This window comes from Panulirus ornatus, chromosome 68 (genome assembly GCF_036320965.1).
Source record: "Panulirus ornatus isolate Po-2019 chromosome 68, ASM3632096v1, whole genome shotgun sequence".
Lineage (NCBI taxonomy): Eukaryota > Metazoa > Arthropoda > Malacostraca > Decapoda > Palinuridae > Panulirus > Panulirus ornatus.
In genome coordinates, this window is record NC_092291.1 from 27,470,528 (window position 1) to 27,493,171 (window position 22,644).

At 40.8% G+C, this 22,644-nt stretch overlaps 1 protein-coding gene across 4 annotated transcripts in view; it reads left to right on the forward strand.

The window, feature by feature from the left end:
* U2af38 (U2 small nuclear riboprotein auxiliary factor 38) overlaps positions 1-20,194 on the forward strand; it is a 238,072-nt gene extending 217,878 nt beyond the window's left edge. For all 4 annotated transcript variants that reach the window (XM_071659278.1, XM_071659276.1, XM_071659279.1 and 1 more), the window contains 2 exons: positions 8,928-9,020; positions 19,670-20,194. In XM_071659278.1, coding sequence (XP_071515379.1) covers positions 8,928-9,020; positions 19,670-19,844 — 268 coding nt within the window. In that variant the 3' untranslated portion in view covers positions 19,845-20,194. The remainder of the gene's footprint in view (positions 1-8,927; positions 9,021-19,669) is intronic.
* The last annotated feature ends 2,450 nt before the right edge of the window (positions 20,195-22,644 follow it).

Sequence of the window (22,644 nt, forward strand, 5' to 3'; positions counted from 1 at the left end):
TCCACATCCAGACCCCAGAGACCTTTCCATGGCTCACCTCAGGCATTTCACTTTCCCTGGTTCAGTCCATTGACAGCACATCGACCCCAGTATACTACATCATTCCAATTCATGCCTCTCACCCTCCTGTATGTTCAGGCCCTGATCACTCAGTCTTTTTCACTCCATCCTTCCACCTCCAATTTGGTCTCCCACTTCTCCTTCTTCTGACACATATCCTCTTCGTCAATCTTTCCTCACACATTCTCTCCACATGTCCAAACCATTTCATCACACCCTCTTCTGCTCTCTTAACCACACTCTTTCTATTTCCACACATCTCTCTTACCCTTTCATTACTTACTTGATCATACCACTTCACATGACATATTGTTCTCAAACATTTAATTTCCAACACATCCACCCTCCTCCATACAGTCCTATCTATAGGACATGTCTTGCAACCACATAACATTGTTGGAACTGCTATTCCTTCCAACATACTCATTTTTGCTCTCTGAGATAACATTCTCTCCCTCTACACATTCTTCATCGTTCCCAGAACCCTCGGCCCCTCCCCACATTGTGACTCACTTCTGCTTCCATGGTTCCACTTGCTACCAAGTCCATTCCCAGACATCTAAAACACCTCACTTCCTCCAACTTTTCTACATTCAAACTTGCATCCCAATTCACTTGTCTCTCAACCCTACTAAGCCTAATAACCTTGCTCTTACTCACATTTACTCTCAACTTTCTTCTTTCACACACTTTTCCAAACTCAGTCTCCAAGTTCTGCAGTTTCTCACTTGAATCAGCCACTAGAGCTGTATCCTTGGCAAACAGCTGATTCATTATCCCAGGCCCTCTCATCCCCAACAGGCTGCATACTCGCCTCTCTTTCCAAAACTCTTGCATTTACCTCCCTAACCACACCATCCATGAACAAATTAAATTACCATGGGGACATTACACATCCCTGCTGGAGACCAACATTCACTGGGAACCAATCACTCTCCTCTCTTCCTACTTGTACACATGCCTTACATCCTTGGTAAAACCCTCTCACTGCTTCTAGCAATTTAACTCCCACACCATACACTCTTAAAAACTTCTATAAAGCATCTCTATCAACCCTAACATATGCTCTCTCCAGATCCATAAGTGTTTCTGAGTATTTCTCACACATATTCTTCAAAGCAAACACCTGATTTACACATCCTCTACCTCTTCTAAAACCGCACTGCTCTTCCCCATTCTGATGCTCTGAACATACTTTCACTTTCTCAATCAATACCTTCCCATATAATTTCCCAAGAATACTCAACAAACTCATGCCTCTGTAGTTTGAACAATCACCTTTATCCCCTTTGCTTTTGTACAGTGGTACTATACATGCATTTTGCCAATCCTCATCCTTACCAACCAATCAGCAACACAGTCACCCCCTTTCTTAATAAATTCTACTGCAATCCCATCCAAACCTTTAGTGCCTCACCCTTAATAGGCCACTGGCAGAGGCTCCTATCTAATGTTCCTAATGTTCTTTCTAATGCTCTTACCTGATGTTTCTGCCTAATAATCCTGCCTACCTACCTACCACTCTTACTTGCTCAACACAAGAAAATCTAGAGTTAGGAAGAATGTGCTGCATGAGTTAAGTGTTGTTAAGTGTTACATATGGCAAGGAGAGATTGTATGTTTGTGGACAGAATACCAGTACAAATGAAGGGCTGGCTTACTAAGTAGATGTCATTAGCCCTCCTGACACCCAGGTGGTTAGTACTGGTATATACTTCCCTGGTCGTTGGCTGCCAACCTCCTTTCAGTACAGTTCCTTATGCTTTTCACTCATCTTTCTTCCAAAATCTTCATCTTCTCTTTCTTTGCTTTTCTCTATCAGCTTCTTAACATTCTGCTTACACATTTTATATTCTTCCCCCATTTGCTGAACTTCCACTGGTACATTCCTTTTGAAAAGAGTGATCTACCATATGCCTTTTCCTTCTCTTCCACAATATTTCTAGTCTCTCCCGTCCACCATGCATTGCCCTTTTTATTCCTATATCTCATGACTTTGTATCTAACTACTAATTCCTGATCCTTTGATTCTTTTTCTTTAAACATTTTAAACACCTCATTCATACATGATAACATTCCTACATTCAGTGCACTTTCATCAAATTTTCAATCACCCTCCCCTTTCATTCTCTTCCCTGTATTTTTTTTGGTTCATCCTCTCGCTTGTCAATACTTTTATCTCTGCACTCTCCCTTACACCATACCTCCACCTCTCCCTGATCCTCATCCCTGCTAGAACAGCAGAATAGTCAGTCTTCAAGAATCCTCTCAATTTTAGCACCTACTCATTTACTCAGGGAATAGCAAATTAAAGGAGGAAGTAGACAGAAACTCGTAAGAGGTGTAAGTGTTCCCAGTGTACAGAACCCTACTGTTTGGGTGTGTATTGTGTGACTTTTAAGTTGAGATTATCTCATAGCCATGTGTCATCAGTAGGGGAGGCAAAGACGGACCCTGAGGCCAGTGGTCCCATTCTTCAGTTACTGTACCTGTGAATGATACAATGGAGGAAGTGAGCTGGAGGGGTCTTTCCTGATTGTCCTTGTGTTACCTCATGTGGATGTTTCTCACTGAAATCCTAACAAGGATATAAATGCCTTTAGTACATGGAATCTGACGTTTTGCTGGTGTACTGATCATTTCATAACCGTGTATCATCAGCAGGGAAGGCAAAAACAAACCCTAAGGCCTAAAGTATTGATTACTCTCCTGATGATTCACTAGAGGAATCAAGTTGGAGAGATAGTCTTGGTGATACCTTACAGGATTGTTCTCTTACAGAAATTCATGAGGTTGTATCTTCAGCTTTGTTGCTGGTGTACTGTGCAACTTTTGATTGTGTTGAGATCATTTTGTAACCCTTTGTTAGCAGTAGGAGAGGTGAGGATAAACACTATAGCCTAAAGTTTCCAAGTCCCTGCTAGTGTACCACTGATTTACAAGGAGAACCAGGTCCTTACAGAGCATCAAGAGAAGTTTGGTTATACATGAGAATACTTAGAGAAGTCAGAAAACAGATAATCTTATGGTTTAAGACTTGTAAATCCAGTGGTGGAGAGCTATAGTATTTTGAATTTCTACTATTTAAAGTTAGAGGCTGGATGATAAAGCAGAAGGCTCTTGTGATGGGTCCTCCCATTCCCCCAAAGTTTCAGACAAAAGTCCTTATCAAGGTCGGGTCATAATTGAAATATAGACAGGATAATGAAAGGGAGAAAGAAGAGACAAGGAAAAGTATGTACTGTTTAGGCCAAAAAATGGAATCTTGGTTTCAAGTCCTTATCAAGGTTGGGTCATAATTGAAATGTAGAGAGGATAATGAAAGGGAGAAAGAAGAGACAAGGAAAAATATGTACTGTTTGGGCCAAAAAATGGAATCTTGGTTTCCACTTTAGGTTGAAAGCCAGGAAAGTTCTTTTGGTTTTCCAGAGTGAAAACTAAGATTTCTAAGAGTTTGTACTTTAACAATATCTAGTGGGTGGCAATATGGGGATTATTATTGTTTGATGACCCTCATTCTGATGTATCCTGTGGTTGTTCCACCTTTATTGTACTTGTGTGTCTTTTTATGCAGAGACATGTTCTGTTTAATGGAAGTAGATGACAGCCCACATCTTTGTGGATATGTTGTTTGAACAATATAATTTACCATAGGGTGCTCATTAAAAAGTAAGGCAGATGAATATAGACTTGGCCATACATGAAAATAGGAAATGAAAAGATCCTTGCTTTTCTTTGACTGATGGAACCAGATGTTAGGGTAAGAAAAGTCTTAATGTCTGCACCATCTCTCACAAAAGAAGACTAAAATCCCATGAAAGGACAGGGTTAGGCCTTAAAATCATTTTCTTCCACAGAAGACTTGGATCTCAGAAAACCAGATATGAAAGTATTTTGTTACATTTATAAATCAAAATGATAGAGCTTCCCTGCAGCTGATCCTTTAGATTTACAGCATATCACTGCCAATTAAAATGTCTCCTAAAACAAATTCAAGTTATCTGTTTGTCATCATTACCCCCATCCCCAGTAGCACTTGGTGGATCAGGGACTTGCATTACTTGTCAAAAACTGGTGCAGGTACTGTAAACTAGTTTTATCTGAGGCCATGCACTTCTTTAGTGGGGAACATTAATGAAACTGTAGTCGTCAGCCCCAACCCTTATGGACTACAAGACAGTTTGGACACGAGAGTTTTGAAGCTGGGTCGAGGGTTAACATTTTGATGGGCAACACCATGTATTTGCAGTGTATAATGAACAAGATTTATGACATGCTTTTCATCTGTTTAGAGACAAAATATTTTATTCAGGCATTTTGCTTCCAGAGAGTTTGGAGCTCCAGGACACCTTAGTGAGGTTAGGAACTTTGTTTGTTCTGGAGAATCCTGGAATCAACTGCTTTCAAGTGGATTATGTCATTAGGAGTGTAAACTTTGGTGGATCTCTTTGCCAACAGCAAGTGCACCTTACCATGTTATATTTGCTATGGTATTCTATTTAGCATCAGCAGGGATCATTGTCTGGAATATTTGGGCCTAGATTATTTTTTTCCGGAAAAGTCAATGAGAAGTTGACTCCTAAAAAGACTGGCTTTTAAAGTTGGTGATTCAGGTAGCCTAGAAATGGGTAAAGCAACCCTGGTGCAAGGGACTATTGTCAATATGCATTTCCTCTTGGAGAGTTATCACATTTAAGAAGGCACCCAGCATCAAATTGTAGATAATTTTCACATCAGTGTTATTATATAGGAGAAAGTTTGAAGAAAGTTTAATTGGTGATCTTTTACATGTTTGTCTTTCCTCGCAGAGAAAATAATAGGCAGTTCAGTAATCTTTTATGGAATATCTAGGATGTTTTTTCCCTGCAAAAATCGTCCAAATGCCTCTCTCTTCTCTTTCACTAATAATCTTACTTCTTCATCCCACTACTCACTACCCTTTCTAATCAACCCACCTCCCACTCTTCTCATGCCACAAGCATCTTTTGTGCAATCCATCACTGATTCCCTAAATACATCCCATTCCTCCCCCACTCCCCTTACTTCCATTGTTCTCACCTTTTTCCATTCTGTACTCAGTCTCTCCTGGTACTTCCTCACACAAGTCTCCTTCCCAAGCTCACTTACTCTCACCACCCTCTTTACCCCAACATTCACTCTTCTTTTCTGAAAACCCATACAAATCTTCACCTTAGCCTCCACAAGATAATGATCAGACATCCCTCCAGGTGCACCTCTCAGCACATTAACATCCAAAAGTCTCTCTTTCGCGCGCCTGTCAATTAATACGTAATTCAATAACGCTCTCTGGCCATCTCTCCTACTTACATACGTATACTTATGTATATCTCGCTTTTTAAACCAGGTATTCCCAATCACCAGTCCTTTTTCAGCACATAAATCTACAAGCTCTTCACCATTTCCATTTACAACACTGAACACCCCATGTATACCAATTATTCCCTCAAGTGCCACATTACTCACCTTTGCATTCAAATCACCCATCACTATAACCCGGTCTTGTGCATCAAAACCACTAACACACTCATTCAGCTGCTCCCAAAACACTTGCCTCTCATGATCTTTCTTCTCATGCCCAGGTGCATATGCACCAATCATCACCCATCTCTCTCCATCAACTTTCAGTTTTACCCATATTAATCGAGAATTTACTTTCTTACATTCTATCACATACTCCCACAACTCCTGTTTCAGGAGTACTGCTACTCCTTCCCTTGCTCTTGTCCTCTCACTAACCCCTGAATTTACTCCCAAGACATTCCCAACCACTCTAAAAGAAAGAGACAGGAGGTCAAGAGAAAGGTGCAAGAGGTGAAAAAGAGGGCAAATGAGAGTTGGGGTGAGAGAGTATCATTAAATTTTAGGGAGAATAAAAAGATGTTCTGGAAGGAGGTAAATAAAGTGCGTAAGACAAGGGAGCAAATGGGAACTTCAGTGAAGGGCGCAAATGGGGAGGTGATAACAAGTAGTGGTGACGTGAGAAGGAGATGGAGTGAGTATTTTGAAGGTTTGTTGAATGTGTTTGATGATAGAGTGGCAGATATAGGGTGTTTTGGTCGAGGTGGTGTGCAAAGTAAGAGGGTTAGGGAAAATGATTTGGTAAACAGAGAAGAGGTAGTAAAAGCTTTGCGGAAGATGAAAGCCGGCAAGGCAGCAGGTTTGGATGGTATTGCAGTGGAATTTATTAAAAAAGGGGGTGACTGTATTATTGACTGGTTTGTAAGGTTATTTAATGTATGTATGACTCATAGTGAGGTGCCTGAGGATTGGCGGAATGCGTGCATAGTGCCATTGTACAAAGGCAAAGGGGATAAGAGTGAGTGCTCAAATTACAGAGGGATAAGTTTGTTGAGTATTCCTGGTAAATTATATGGGAGGGTATTGATTGAGAGGGTGAAGGCATGTACAGAGCATCAGATTGGGGAAGAGCAGTGTGGTTTCAGAAATGGTAGAGGATGTGTGGATCAGGTGTTTGCTTTGAAGAATGTATGTGAGAAATACTTAGAAAAGCAAATGGATTTGTATGTAGCATTTATGGATCTGAAGAAGGCATATGATAGAGTTGATAGAGATGCTCTGTGGAAGGTATTAAGAATATATGGTGTGGGAGGCAAGTTGCTAGAAGCAGTGAAAAGTTTTTATCGAGGATGTAAGGCATGTGTACCTGTAGGAAGAGAGGAAAGTGATTGGTTCTCAGTGAATGTAGGTTTGCGGCAGGGGTGTGTGATGTCTCCATGGTTGTTTAATTTGTTTATGGATGGGGTTGTTAGGGAGGTAAATGCAAGAGTTTTGGAAAGAGGGGCAAGTATGAAGTCTGTTGGGGATGAGAGAGCTTGGGAAGTGAGTCAGTTGTTGTTCGCTGATGATACAGCGCTGGTGGCTGATTCATGTGAGGAACTGCAGAAGCTGGTGACTGAGTTTGGTAAAGTGTGTGAAAGAAGAAAGTCAAGAGTAAATGTGAATAAGAGGAAGGTTATTAGGTACAGTAGGGTTGAGGGTCAAGTCAATTGGGAGGTAAGTTTGAATGGAGAAAAACTGGAGGAAGTAAAGTGTTTTAGATATCTGGGAGTGGATCTGGCAGCGGTTGGAACCATGGAAGCGGAAGTGGATCATAGGGTGGGGAAGGGGGCGAAAATCCTGGGAGCCTTGAAGAATGTATGGAAGGCGAGAACATTATCTCGGAAAGCAAAAATGGGTATGTTTGAAGGAATAGTGGTTCCAACAATGTTGTATGGTTGCGAGGCGTGGGCTATGGATAAAGTTGTGCGCAGGAGGATGGATGTTTGAGGACAATGTGTGGTGTGAGGTGGTTTGATCGAGTAAGTAACGTAAGGGTAAGAGAGATGTGTGGAAATAAAAAGAGCGTGGTTGAGAGAGCAGAAGAGGGTGTTTTGAAATGGTTTGGGCACATGGAGAGAATGAGTGAGGAAAGATTGACCAAGAGGATATATGTGTCGGAGGTGAAGGGAACGAGGAGAAGTGGAAAGATGGAGTGAAAAAGATTTTGTGTGATCGGGGCCTGAACATGCAGGAGGGTGAAAGGAGGGCAAGGAATAGAGTGAATTGGATCGATGTGGTATACCAGGGTTGACGTGCTGTCAGTGGATTGAATCAGGGCATGTGAAGCGTCTGGGGTAAACCATGGAAAGCTGTGTAGGTATGTATATTTGCGTGTGTGGACGTATGTATATACATGTGTATGGGGGTGGGTTGGGCCATTTCTTTCGTCTGTTTCCTTGCGCTACCTTGGAAATGCGGGAGACAGCGGAAAAAAAAAAATCTAGGATGTTCTGAAGAATATGATTTATTTTTTAGAATTTTTCTTTAGTATTTCTCTTGACAAAAATGAAACCAGCAGCATTATTGCTTCATATATAAGTGCATAAAATAGATTTGAATTGACTTCATTTGAAAGCATGGTACCATATAGATTTCATATCAGGAAGAATTAACAAGGGTCAGTTATTGTTGAGATGTTAGACCCTTTTGAAGAATGAAGATTGTAATATTATGGTAAGATTAATCAAAACCCAGAGTTTCTGGCTGAACATCAAAGTTTTTCTTATGAATAAAACTAATTCAAGTATTAAATTGCTCTTTAATAATGTTAGTAGGAACATTATCCTTTATGACCAATCAAGGGTTTCAAACATATTCTTGGTTGCACAGAAAACTGTTGAGAAAGTGTTTGTTTTTCAAGATCTTGCAAGCCTTTATCATTAAGTCAGTAGGTGTGTTCTCCTTTGTACTTTTTTCCAGAATCCATGATTTATGTATAGAAATTTCTACTTTTGTTTTCGTTGAACCTCTGAATGGTTTGATAATTCATAGGCTAGGCAGACTTGCTTTATGTGGCTTTTAATATGATATTGTCTGAAGAAATGGTCTGTTTTCATTATTGGGAGGTCTTTATTTTTTTTGTGCTTCTCATTTTCCATATGGATGTACTAACATATGCTCCTTGGGCTTCATCTGTTCGGAAAAATGTTGACAGAATTGTAAGAGTATCCATTCATTTTCCTTTCCCTCTCTTCCCATTTTTACTTTTCGAAAAATCTTTATTTGTTTCCAAGCAATATTAGGTCTGAGATGCTTGAATATCATAGGCCTGAATTGGCTAATGTGTGGTTACTGAATCCTAGGGATGAGAGTCTGCCAACCTCATGTTTTATGATGTTTAAAGGGGTGATTCCATATAGCTACACTTTATTTTGGAAGGTAAAAGGGTTTTAACCACTCAGTGAGCAAGTGGAGTTCTGTTTATGGTATAGAAAAGGTTTTTGTATCTTTCAGAATGTACATTTTTCTCCTTTTTAATCTTTTGAAAAACATCATTTACCTTTCAGAGAATGTACTCGCAGTGGATTCTGCAATTTCATGCATCTGAAACCAATATCAAGAGAGCTGCGTAGGGAGCTTTATAGCCGCAAGAGGAGGAGGTAAGCATGACTTGGGTTTGAATATATATCTGAACATACCTATGATTAGCCATGATGTTGAATGTTTTCAAAATTTAACAATTTGTCAGGTACTCCTAGTGCTATACTTTGGTACCCATAGTATTGTAATTAAATTAAGTGTTTAAGGAAATTATCCTGTACATTTTAAAACACTGTGGCAGTGGTAGGAGCCATAAGAAATTAGAAAAAATAGTTGAAGATTCAGATTTTTGGGATGTTATATGTCAATATCTTTGTAATAATAGGGTAATATATACAGGTATTGATGGTAGAAGTGCAAAGTTAGAGTCAGGGAGAGTGGTTTGGGTAAGAGAGATGAAATCTGGCAAGGTGCTAGGTTTGGATAGTATTGTTGTTGAATTTATTAAGAAAGGGGATGACTGTTTTGTTGATTGGTTGGTAAGGATATTCAGTGTATGTATTGATCATGGTGAAGTGCCTGAGGATTGGCGGAATGCATGTATAGTGCCATTGTACAGAGGCAAAGGGGATAAAGGTAAGTATTCAAACTACAGAGGCATAAGTTTGTTGAGTTTTCTTGGAAAATTGTATGGGAGGGTTTTGATTGAGAGGGTGAAGTCATGTACAGAGCATCCAATTGGGGAAGAGCAGTGTGGTTTTAGAAATGGTAGAGAATGTGTGGATAAGGTGTGTACTTTGAAAATTATGAGAAATACTTAGAAAAACAGATGGATTTGTATGTAGCATTTATGTATCTGGAGGGTTGATATGGATGCCATGTGGAAAGTTCTTAGAATATATGGTGTGGGAGGTAAGCTCCTAGAAGTAGAAAAGTTTTTATCAATGTAATGCATGTGCACAAGTAGGAAGAGAGGAGAGTGATTGGTTCCCAATGAAGGTCAGTCTGCAGCAGGGGGGTGTGATGTCCCCAAGGTTGTTTAATTTGTTTATGCAAGAGTTTTGGAGAGAAGGGCTAGTATGCAGTCTGTTGGGATGAGACGGCCTGGGAAGTTAGTCAATTGTTGTTTGCAGATTATTCAGCATTGGTGTATGATTCGAGTGAGAATCTGCAGAAGTTGGTGACTGAGTTAGGAAAGTGTGTGAAAGGAGAAAGTCGAGAGTAAATGTGAAGAAGAGCAAGGTTATTAGGTTCAGCAGAGTTGAGGGACAAGTCATTTGGGATGCAAGTGGAGAAAAATTGGAGGAAGTGAAGAGTTTTGAATATCTAGGAGTGGACTTGGCAGAAAATAGAACCTTGGAATTAGAAAGGAGGAGGGGAAGGCTCTATGAGCATTGAAGAATGTGTGGAAAGAGAGAATGTTATATTGGAGAGCAAAAATGGGTATGCTTGAAGGAATAGTGGTTCCAACAATGTTATATAGTTGTGAGGCATGGGCTATAGAGAAGGTTTTATGGAGGAGGGTGGATGTGTTGGAAATGAAATATTTGAGGACAATATGTGGTGTGAGGTGGTTTGATCAGGTAAGTAATGTAAGGGTAGGAGAGATGTGTGGAAATAGAAAGAGTGTGGTTGACAGAGCAGAAGAGGATATGTTGAAATGATTTGGACATATGGAGTGAATGAGTGAGGAGAGATTGACAAAGAGGATATATGTGTCAGAGATGGAGGGAACATAGAGAAGCAGAAGACCAAATTGGAGGTGGAGGGATGGAGTGAAAAAGATTTTGAGCGATTGGGGCCTGAACATACAGGAGGATGAGAAGTGTGCAAGAATTAGTGTGAATTGTCAATGGACTGAACCAGGGCATGCTCCCGACATAGTCGCATACGTCAGCATGGCATGTAGAATTCGTATACCTGTACAGCATTCTTTTATCCTGCCTAATTTGTATTATGATTATCTCATTTTGTATTATCCAGCTTTATTATATGATTCTGTAGTTTGATTCATCCAAACTTTCAAGCTGCTCCTTCGTCAGCACTTGCTGCCTCACCTGTGACTCAAACATTGTGCAAGCTATATCTTCTAAATGTATTGAACCAATGATGACTTGCTGTGAAGTTTTCAATGTAATCCTATCCTGCTTGCTCTTTCAGTCTCAAAAAGTCACGTAGCCTTTGCCTGAATTGTTAGTAGCTTAGTGGTACATGCTTTTGAATTTGAACTTCTGTCCACAGCATCAACAACTTTTCCGTGGGCCTTTGTCATTGCTTTGTTATTATGGTAGATTTCATACTTGCCAAACCTTTCAGTGCTTCACATATTTTTTCATTGTCCTTTAAAATTCTGGAGACCATCAAATGGGACAACTGTAGATCACGTTCAATTACATTAACTTTTTTCTCCTTCATATTGGGTGATTAATTTCATTTTCAATTCTTAATCAAGCATCTTCCTCAGCTTCTTGCCATATATATCAAAACATGCTCATCATCTTTGGGGTTTAATACAAAAATGGTTTAATCCAGCAGGAAAATTTGTTATTCACTTGAATAACACACACCTACTGAACAGTAACAGAGCGAGAACCGAGAGATGTACATGTAAACAGAATTGTCTGGCATTCATTATCATATGCACACAGCCATTAACACTGACAGACGTACAACCAAGTGTAATTTTTATATTTATATATATATATTTGAATATATATATTATTTGAATGTAGAAAAACTGGAGGAAGTAAAGTGTTTTAGATATCTGGGAGTGGATCTGGCAGCGGATGGAACCATGGAAGTGGAAGTGGATCATAGGGTGGGGGAGGGGGCGAAAATCCTGGGAGCGTTGAAGAATGTGTGGAAGTCGAGAACATTATCTCGGAGAGCAAAAATGGGTATGTTTGAAGGAATAGTGGTTCCAACAATGTTGTATGGTTGCGAGGCGTGGGCTATGGATAGAGTTGTGCGCAGGAGGATGGATGTGCTGGAAATGAGATGTTTGAGGACAATGTGTGGTGTGAGGTGGTTTGATCGAGTAAGTAACATAAGGGTAAGAGAGATGTGTGGAAATAAAAAGAGAGTGGTTGAGAGAACAGAAGAGGGTGTTTTGAAATGGTTTGGGCACATGGAGAGAATGAGTGAGGAAACATTGACCAAGAGGATATATGTGTCGGAGGTGGAGGGAAGGAGGAGAAGTGGGAGACCAAATTGGAGGTGGAAAGATAAGAGTGAAAAGGATTTTGTGTGATCGGGGCCTGAACATGCAGGAGGGTGAAAGGAGGGCAAGGAATAGAGTGAATTGGATCGATGTGGTATACCGGGGTTGACGTGCTGTCAGTGGATTGAATCAGGGCATGTGAAGCATCTGGGGTAAACCATGGAAAGCTGTGTAGGTATGTATATTTGCGTGTGTGGACGTATGTATATACATGTGTATGGGGGGTGGGTTGGGCCATTTCTTTCGTCTGTTTCCTTGCGCTACCTCGCAAACGCGGGAGACAGCGACAAAGCAAAAAAAAAAAATATTTATTTTGCTTTGTCGCTGTCTCCCGTGTTAGTGAGGTAGCGCAAGGAAACAGACGAAAGAAATGGCCCAACCCACCCACATACACATTTATATACATACACGTCCACACACACAAATATACATACCTATACATCTCAAAGTACACATATATATACACATGTACATAATTCATACTGTCTGCCTTTATTTATTCCCATCGCCACCTCGCCACACATGGAATAACAACCCCCTCCCCCCTCATGTGTGCATATATACATACCTATACATTTCAACGTATACATATATATATATACAGAGATATATACATATATACACATGTACATAATTCATACTTGCTGCCTTTATTCATTCCCATCGCCACCCCGCCACACATGAAATGACAACCCCCTCCTCCCGCACATGTGCAAGGTAGTGCTAGGAAAAGACAACAAAGGCCACATTTGCGCACACTCAGTCTCTAGCTGTCATGTATAATGCACCGAAACCACAGCTCCCTTTACACATCCAGGCCCCGCAAAACTTTCCATGGTTTATCCTAGACGCTTCACATGCCCTGGTTCAATCCACTGACAGCACCTTGACCCTGGTATACCACATCGTTCCAATTCATTATTCCTTGCACGCCTTACACCCTCCTACATATTCAGGCCCGATCGCTCAAAATCTTTTTCGCTTTATCCTTCCACCTTCCAAATTGGTCTCCCACTTCTCGTTCCCTCCACCTCTGACACATATATCCTCTTTGTCAATCTTTCCTCACTCATTCTCTCCGTGTGACCAAACCATTTCACTACACTCTCTTCTGCTCTCTCAACCACACTCTTATTATTACCACACTTCTCTCTTACCCTTTCATTACTTACTCGATCAAACCACCTCACATCACATATTGTCCTCAAACATCTCATTTCCAACACATCCACCCTCCTCCACACAACCCTATCTATAGCCCATGCCTCGCAACCATATAACATTGTTAGAACCACTATTCCTTCAAACATACCCATTTTTGTTTTCCGAGATAATGTTCTCGCCTTCCACACTTTTTCAATGCTATCAGAACTTTCACCCCCTCTCCCACACTGTCACTTCTGCTTCCATGGTTCCATCTGCTGCCAAATCCACTCCCAGATATCTATAACACTTCACTTCCTTCAGTTTTTCTCCATTCAAACTTGCCTCCCAATTAACTTGACCCTCAACCCTACTGTACCTAATAACCTTGCTCTTATACACAATTACTCTCAACTTTCTTCTTTCACACACTTAACCAAACTCAGTCACCAGCTTCTGCAGTTTCTCACTCGAATCATCCACAACAGACTGCATACTTGCCCCTCTCTCCAAAACTCTTGCATTGACCTCCCTAACAACCCCATCCATAAACAACAATGGAAACCACGCACCCCTGCCACAAACCGACATTCACTGAGAACCAATCACTTTCCTCCCTTTCTAATCGTACGCATGCCTTACATCTGCGATAAAAACTTTTCACTGCTTCCAGCAACTTGCCTCCCACACCATATGTTCTTAATACCTTTCACAGAGCATCTCTATCAATTCTGTCATATGTCTTCTCCAAATCCATAAATGCTACATACATACTTCAAAGCAAACAACTGAACCATACTGCTCTTCCCCAATCTGATGTTCAGTACATGCCTTCACCTTCTCAATCAAAACCCTCCCATATGATTTCCCAGGAATACTCAACAAACTTATACCTTTGTAATTTGAACACTCACCTTTATCCCCTTTGCCTTTGTACAATGGCACTATGCATGCATTCCACGAATCCTCAGGCACTTCTGCATGAGCCATACATACATTGAATATCCTCACCAACCAGTCAACAACACAGTCACCCCCTTTTTTAATAAATTCCATCCCAACCCGCTGCCATGCCGGCTTTCACCACCTCTTCTCTGTTTTCTAAATCATTCTCCCTGACCCTCTCACTTCGCACACCACCTCGACCAAAACACCCTATATCTGCCACTCTATCATCTAACACATTCAACAAACCTTCAAAATACTCACTCCATCTCCTTCTCACATCACCACTACTTGTTATTACCTCCCCATTAGCCCCCTTCACCGATGTTCCCATTTGTTCTCTTGTCTTATGCACTTTATTTACCTCCTTCCAAAACATCTTTTTATTTTATATATTTATTTAATTATACTTTGTCGCTGTCTCCCGTGTTTGTGAGGTAGCGCAAGGAAACAGACGAAAGAAATGGCCCAACCCCCCCCATACACATGTATATACATACGTCCACACACGCAAATATACATACCTACACAGCTTTCCATGGTTTACCCCAGACGCTTCACATGCCTTGATTCAATCCAATGACAGCACGTCAACCCCGGTATACCACATCGCTCCAATTCACTCTATTCCTTGCCCTCCTTTCACCCTCCTGCATGTTCAGGCCCCGATCACACAAAATCTTTTTCACTCCATCTTTCCACCTCCAATTTGGTCTCCCTCTTCTCCTCGTTCCCTCCACCTCCGACACATATATCCTCTTGGTCAATCTTTCCTCACTCATTCTCTCCATGTGCCCAAACCACTTCAAAACACCCTCTTCTGCTCTCTCAACCACGCTCTTTTTATTTCCACACATCTCTCTTACCCTTACGTTACTCACTCGATCAAACCACCTCACACCACACATTGTCCTCAAACATCTCATTTCCAGCACATCCATCCTCCTGCGCACAACTCTATCCATAGCCCACGCCTCGCAACCATACAACATTGTTGGAACCACTATTCCTTCAAACATACCCATTTTTGCTTTCCGAGATAATGTTCTCGACTTCCACACATTCTTCAAGGCCCCCAGAATTTTCACCCCCTCCCCCACCCTATGATCCACTTCCGCTTCCATGGTTCCATCCGCTGCCAGATCCACTCCCAGATATCTAAAACACTTCACTTCCTCCAGTTTTTCTCCATTCAAACTCACCTCCCAATTGACTTGACCCTCAACCCTACTGTACCTAATAACCTTGCTCTTATTCACATTTACTCTTAACTTTCTTCTTCCACACACTTTACCAAACTCAGTCACCAGCTTCTGCAGTTTCTCACATGAATCAGCCACCAGCGCTGTATCATCAGCGAACAACAACTGACTCACTTCCCAAGCTCTCTCATCCCCAACAGACTTCATACTTGCCCCTCTTTCCAAAACTCTTGCATTTACCTCCCTAACAACCCCATCCATAAACAAATTAAACAACCATGGAGACATCACACACCCCTGCCGCAAACCTACATTCACTGAGAACCAATCACTTTCCTCTCTTCCTACACGTACACATGCCTTACATCCTCGATAAAAACTTTTCACTGCTTCTAACAACTTTCCTCCCACACCATATATTCTTAATACCTTCCACAGAGCATCTCTATCAACTCTATCATATGCCTTCTCCAGATCCATAAATGCTACATACAAATCCATTTGCTTTTCTAAGTATTTCTCACATACATTCTTCAAAGCAAACACCTGATCCACACATCCTCTACCACTTCTGAAACCACACTGCTCTTCCCCAATCTGATGCTCTGTACATGCCTTCACCCTCTCAATCAATACCCTCCCATATAATTTACCAGGAATACTCAACAAACTTATACCTCTGTAATTTGAGCACTCACTCTTATCCCCTTTGCCTTTGTACAATGGCACTATGCACGCATTCCGCCAATCCTCAGGCACCTCACCATGAGTCATACATACATTAAATAACCTTACCAACCAGTCAACAATACAGTCACCCACTTTTTTAATAAATTCCACTGCAATACCATCCAAACCTGCTGCCTTGCCGGCTTTCATCTTCCGCAAAGCTTTCACTACCTCTTCTCTGTTTACCAAATCATTTTCCCTAACCCTCTCACTTTGCACACCACTTCGACCAAAACACCCTATATCTGCCTATATCTTTTTATTCTCCCTAAAATTTAATGATACTCTCTCATCCCAACTCTCATTTGCCCTCTTTTTCACCTCTTGCACTTTCTCTTGACCTCCTGCCTCTTTATTTTATACATCTCCCAGTCATTTGCATATACATACACCGACATATACATATATACACATGTACTTGCTGCCCTCATCCATTCCCGTCGCAACCCCGCCACACATGAAATGGCACCCCCCCTCCCCCAGCACGAGAGCGAGGTAGCGCTTTGAAAAGACACCAAAGGCCACATTCGTTTGCACTCAGTCTCTAGCCATCATGTGTAATGCACCAAAACCACACTCCCTTTCTGTATCTAGGCCTCACAAAACTTTCCATGGTTTACTCCAGACGCTACACATGCCCTGGTTCAGTCTATTGACAGCATGTTGACCCCGGTATACCACATTGTTCCAATTCATTCTATTCCTTGCATGCCTTTCGCTCTCCTGTATGTTTAGGTCCTGATCGCTCAAAATCTTTTTCACTCCATTCTTCCACCTCCAATTTGGTCTACCACACCTCTAATACATATATCCTCTGTCAATCTTTCCTCACTCATTCTCTCCATGTGACCAAACCATTTCAATACACCCTCTTCTGCTCTCTCAAGAACACACTTTTTATTATCACACATACCTCTTACCCTTTCATTATGTACTCGATCAAACCACCTCACATCACATATTGTCCTCAAACATCTCATTTCCAACACATCCACCCTCCTCCGCACAACCCTATCTATAGCCCATGCCTCACAACCATATAACATTGTTGGAACCACTATTCCTTCAAACATACCCAATTTTGCTTTCTGAGTTAATGTTCTCACCTTCACGCTTCCAGAACCTTCACCCCCTCCTCCACCCTGACTCACTTCGGCTTCCATGGTTCCGTCCGCTGCCAAATCCACTCCCAGATATCTAAAACACTTCACTTCCTCCATTCAACCTTACTCCCAATTGACTTGTCCCTCAACTCTACTGAACCTAACAACCTTGCTCTTATTCACATTTACTCTCAGCTTTCTTCTTTGACAACTTTACCAAACTCAGTCACCAGCTTCTGCAGTTTCTCTTCTGAATCAGCCACCAGTGCTGTATCATCAGCGAACAACAACTGACTCACTTCCCAAGCCCTTTCATCAACAAAAGACTACATACTTGCCCCTCTCTCCAATTCACCTCCCTAACCACTTCATCCTTAAACAAATTAAACAACCATGGAGACATCACGTACCCCTGCCGCAAACCGACATTCACTGGGAACCAATCACTTTCCTCTCTTCCTACTCGTATACATGCCTCACATCCTCAGTAAAAACTTTTCACTGCCTCTAGCAACTTGCCTCCCACACCATATAATCTTAATACCTTCCACAGAGCATCTCCATCAACTCTATCATATGCCTTCTCCAGATCTATAAATGCTACATACAAATCCACTTGTTTTTCTAAGTATTTCACAGATACATTCTTCAAAGCAAACACCTGATCCACACATCCTCTACCACTTCTGAAACCACACTGCTCTTCCCTAATCAGATGCTCTATATATGCCTTCACTCGTTCAATCAATACCCTCTCATAAAATTTCCCAGGAATACTCAACAAACTTATACCTCTGTAATTTAAGCACTCACTTATATCCCCTTTGCCAATCCTCAGGCACCTTACCATAAGTCATACATACATTAAATAACCTTACCAACCAGTCAACAAATACAGTCACCCCCTTTTTTAATATATTCCACTGCAATACCATCCAAACCCACTGCCTTGCTGGGTTTCATCTTCTGCAAGCTCTCACTACCTCTTCTTTGTTTACCAAACCATTCTCCCTGACCCTCTCACTTTGCACACCACCTCAACCAAAACACCCTATATATGCAACTCTGTCATCTAGCACATACAACAAACCTTCAAAATGCTCACTCCATCTCCTTCTCACATCATCAGTACTTTTTATTACCTCCCCATTACCTCCTTCCAAAGCCTCTTTTTATTCTCCCTAAAATATAATGATACTCTCTCACCCCAAATTTCATTTGCCCTCTTTTTTGCCTCTTGCACCTTTCTCTTGACCTCCTGCCTCTTTCTTTTATACATCTCCCCGTCACTTGTGCTATTTCCCTGCAAAAATCATCCAAATGCCTCTCTTCTTTTTCATGAACAATCTTACCTCTTCATCCCACCTCCCACGCTTCTCAGGCCACAAGCATTTTTTGCGCAAGCCATCACTGCTTCCCTAAATACATCCCATTCCTCCCCCACTCCCCTTACGTCCTTTGCTCTCACCTTTTTCCATTCTGCACTGAATCTCTCCAGGTACTTCCTCACACAAGTCTCCTTCCCAAGGTCACTTACTCTCACCACTCTGTTCACCCCATCATTCTTCTTTTCTGAAAACCTCTACAAATCTTCACCTTTGCCTCCACAAGATAATGATCAGACATCCCTCCAGTTGCTCCTCTCAGCATATTAACATCCATAAGTCTCTATTTCACGTGCTTATCAATTAACACTTAATCCAATAACGCTCTCTGGCCATCTCTGCTACTTACGTATATCTCTTTTTAAACTATGTATTCCCAATCACCAGTCCTTTTTCAGCACACAAATCTACAAGCTTTTCACCATTTTCATTTACAACACTTAACACACCATGTACACCAATTATTCCCTCAAGTGCCACATTATTCACCTTTGCATTCAAATCACCCATCACTATAACCCGGTCTCATTCATCAAAACTGCTAACACACTCACTCGGCTGCTCCCAAAACACTTGCCTCTCATTATCTTTCTTCTCATGACCAGGTGCATAGACACCAATTATCACCCATCTCTCTCCATCCACTTTCAGTTTTACCCATATCAATACAGAGTTTACTTTCCAACACTCTGTCACATACTCCCACAACTCCTGTTTCAGAAGTAGTGCTACTCCTTCCTTTGCTCTTGTCCTCTCACTAACCCCTGACTTTACTCCCAAGACATTCCCAAACCACTCTTTTCCTTTACCCTTGAGCTTCATTTCACTCAGAGCCAAAACATCTAGGTTCCTTTCCTCAAACATACTACCTGTCTCACCTTTTTTCTCATCTATACTAGAAACAGGAATTCTTTCACCATCATAGATATTACTTGATTCCAGTGGCTTTAGTACATTTAGAAATAGACATAGTACCTTACATTGATTTTGTAATTGAAGTCTGTGAAAGATAATTAAAAATAAGAAAATTATTCTCCACAGGTCAAGAGGTAGAAGTCGCCGACGTAGATCTCGTTCTCGGAGCCGAAGGTCAAGGTCTCGCTCCAGATCTAGGGAGCCTAGACGGGAATACAGGGATAATTCAACTTCATTGGAAAGATACCGTTCACATTCTCAAGATAAAGACCAACGAGAAGGCAGATTTGGTCGATTCTAGAAAATTTAGCAATCCTTACCAAAATTTTTGTTTGTTGTAGCTGATAAGCAAATAGTTAAATGGTATTATTTTTACAAAAGAGGAACTGTATCTGTGAGATATGCTTGGTTTTGGTGCAGAAATTTATCTTTATTTTATTTGGAAGGGTAAAATTTGCTAACTTTCATTTTAAGCACTTCAGTATTGTAAGGTATGCTATAATTGGTAATCTCAGCATGAATTAAAATTATAAATGCCCAAGCATCCAAGAAAAATTTAGTCAGCCATTTAGATTTTTTAAATTTTTCGCAAACCTTAATTAAACTGTTCTTTGATAGTTAACATATGAAGCTATAAATTAACTGATTATCTGTATGATGAATCATTGAGGTTAAATCCTTGTTTTCAACCATTCTTCAGAATGAATTCCCACAAAGATAGTCATGACACATGACCACTCTCCATCAGTAGAAATAATAGAACAAATTCAAACTAGATAACATTATCACTATCCTAATCAGCGAACAACAAAGTGAAAATTGGCACTCCATCCTCAGCACAGTCAATCACAAACTCTGATGCATATTAGAAAAAAAAGAGTAATCCACACTGATTAACCGACATCAGTCCAGCCCTCTCATGAAGCACAACTGACCCATTCCAAAGAAATACCATTTCTAAAAGAACTCAAACATACTCATCAGAGACTACTCAAAAATTAGCCACAAACCAACCTCACCCCTAAACATGAAAATAATGAAAAACCTACACAAAATTTATCCATCTTTCACTCCCACTGATACAAGCAATGAAATCAGATCTTCACATAAAGCACTATTGCCCGCTTACAAACCAAGCACCTGCAGCTAACTTCAACTACTCAACAACATAATACTAATCCTAAAATATCTAACACACACTTCCCAGCATCACTTCCATCCTTAGTATCCACTTTTGAAAAATTGATCCACAGGAGAATCAAATTAAACATCCCACTCACAATTACATAAGAACACTCTAACACCACAGGAGCAACATCAAACATGCAGCACTACATTACACAAATGGAACAATGACTCACCCAGAACAGAATTCTGCATCTTTTAACCCCAAACAGACATAAATTGAGCTCACAAAGAATGAACATTCTCTCTTCATGAACAAAACACCAACCATTCTAGACATAATGCACTTCCCACACCAATAACATAAAAGCAATACTAATTGGCACCAGATTTGAACAAAAAAAAAAGACTCCCTCTTTATCTTTTAAACTAAGCCTTATCTACCTGGTCTTTCACCCTCTAGAGCAAATATAACAAAGCTGCAAACCACATTAAATAGTGTACTCACAACAATCATTGGTTGCCTAACACAACAAACACATAACACCTTCACAATGAAATAAAGATTATCCCAAAACAGACCCACCTTAACATGCTCAGCACCCAATTCCATGCAACAGCACTAGACCCCAAATACCCAAACCACTCATAACTAACCACTAACCCTAAATAAAAATAAAAAGCTTTCCCTGCCTCACACTTCATTGATCTCCATTCACAAATCCCACCTTCAACATATATAACACTGACAAAACACATACACACTGAAATAACCTGAGAAGCATTTAACAACCCACCTCTCAACTCAGCCTTAAACTCCAACACACCCATTAGAAATCTCACTCCCCAGAAAACAGACACACTCTCCCACTTTGGACATCGACCATCACTATAACAATACAAACTACCTACTTGATGCATGTGGACTCTGCACATAAACACACACACACACATCAAAGAACTTTACAACCTGTGGATGTGGCCTGCTTCCAAGGGTGGGAAGCAGGTAAGTAATGAAAAACAAAAATTCTTATAACCAGAAATATATGCCCTCTATAGACAGACATTTATCTTCCTATTCTACTTCAAGGAAAAAATTATAATGTATACTAGCTTTTCCCTTTGTTGGTAGCCCTATTTGGAGTGAAAAAGATTTTGAGTGATCGGGGCCTGAACATGCAGGAGGGTGAAAGGCGTGCAAGGAATAGAGTGAATTGGAACGATGTGGTATACCGGGGTCGATGGGCTGTCAATGGATTGAACCAGGGCATGTGAAGCGTCTGGGGTAAACCATGGAAAGTTCTGTGGGACCTGGATGTGGTAAGGGAGCTGTGGTTTCGGTGCATTATTACATGACAGCTAGAGAGTGAGTGTGAACGAATGGGGCCTTTGTTTTCTTTTCCTAGCACTACCTCGCACACATGAAGGGGGTGGGGGTTGTTATTCCATGTGTGGCGAGGTGGCGATGGGAATAAATAAGGGTAGACAGTATGAATTATGTACATGTGTATTTATGTATATGTCTGTGTGTATATATATATGTGTACATTCAGATGTATAAGTATGTAAATTTGCGTGTGTGGATGTGTATGTATATACATGTGTATGTGGGTGGGTTGGGCCATTCTTTCGTCTGTTTCCTTGCGCTACCTCGTTAACGTGGGAGACCGGCAAAAAAAAAAAAAAAAAAAAAAAAAATCATACAATGATATCACTAAGCCTACAGAAATTATGCACTCACATTTTGATCTAAGGTGCAATATTTTTCCAGATGTAACAGTATGCTGCTAGTGACATCTGTAGGTAAAACGGAGGAGATTTGAAATTTCAAATCATGGAAAAAGACAGTAAAACATTTTATGACATAATATATTTATTTCTTTCTTTTAAACTTCGCCATTTCCCGCATTAGCGAGGTAGCGTTAAGAACAGAGGACTGGGCCTTTTTTGGAATATCCTCACCTGGCCCCCTCTAT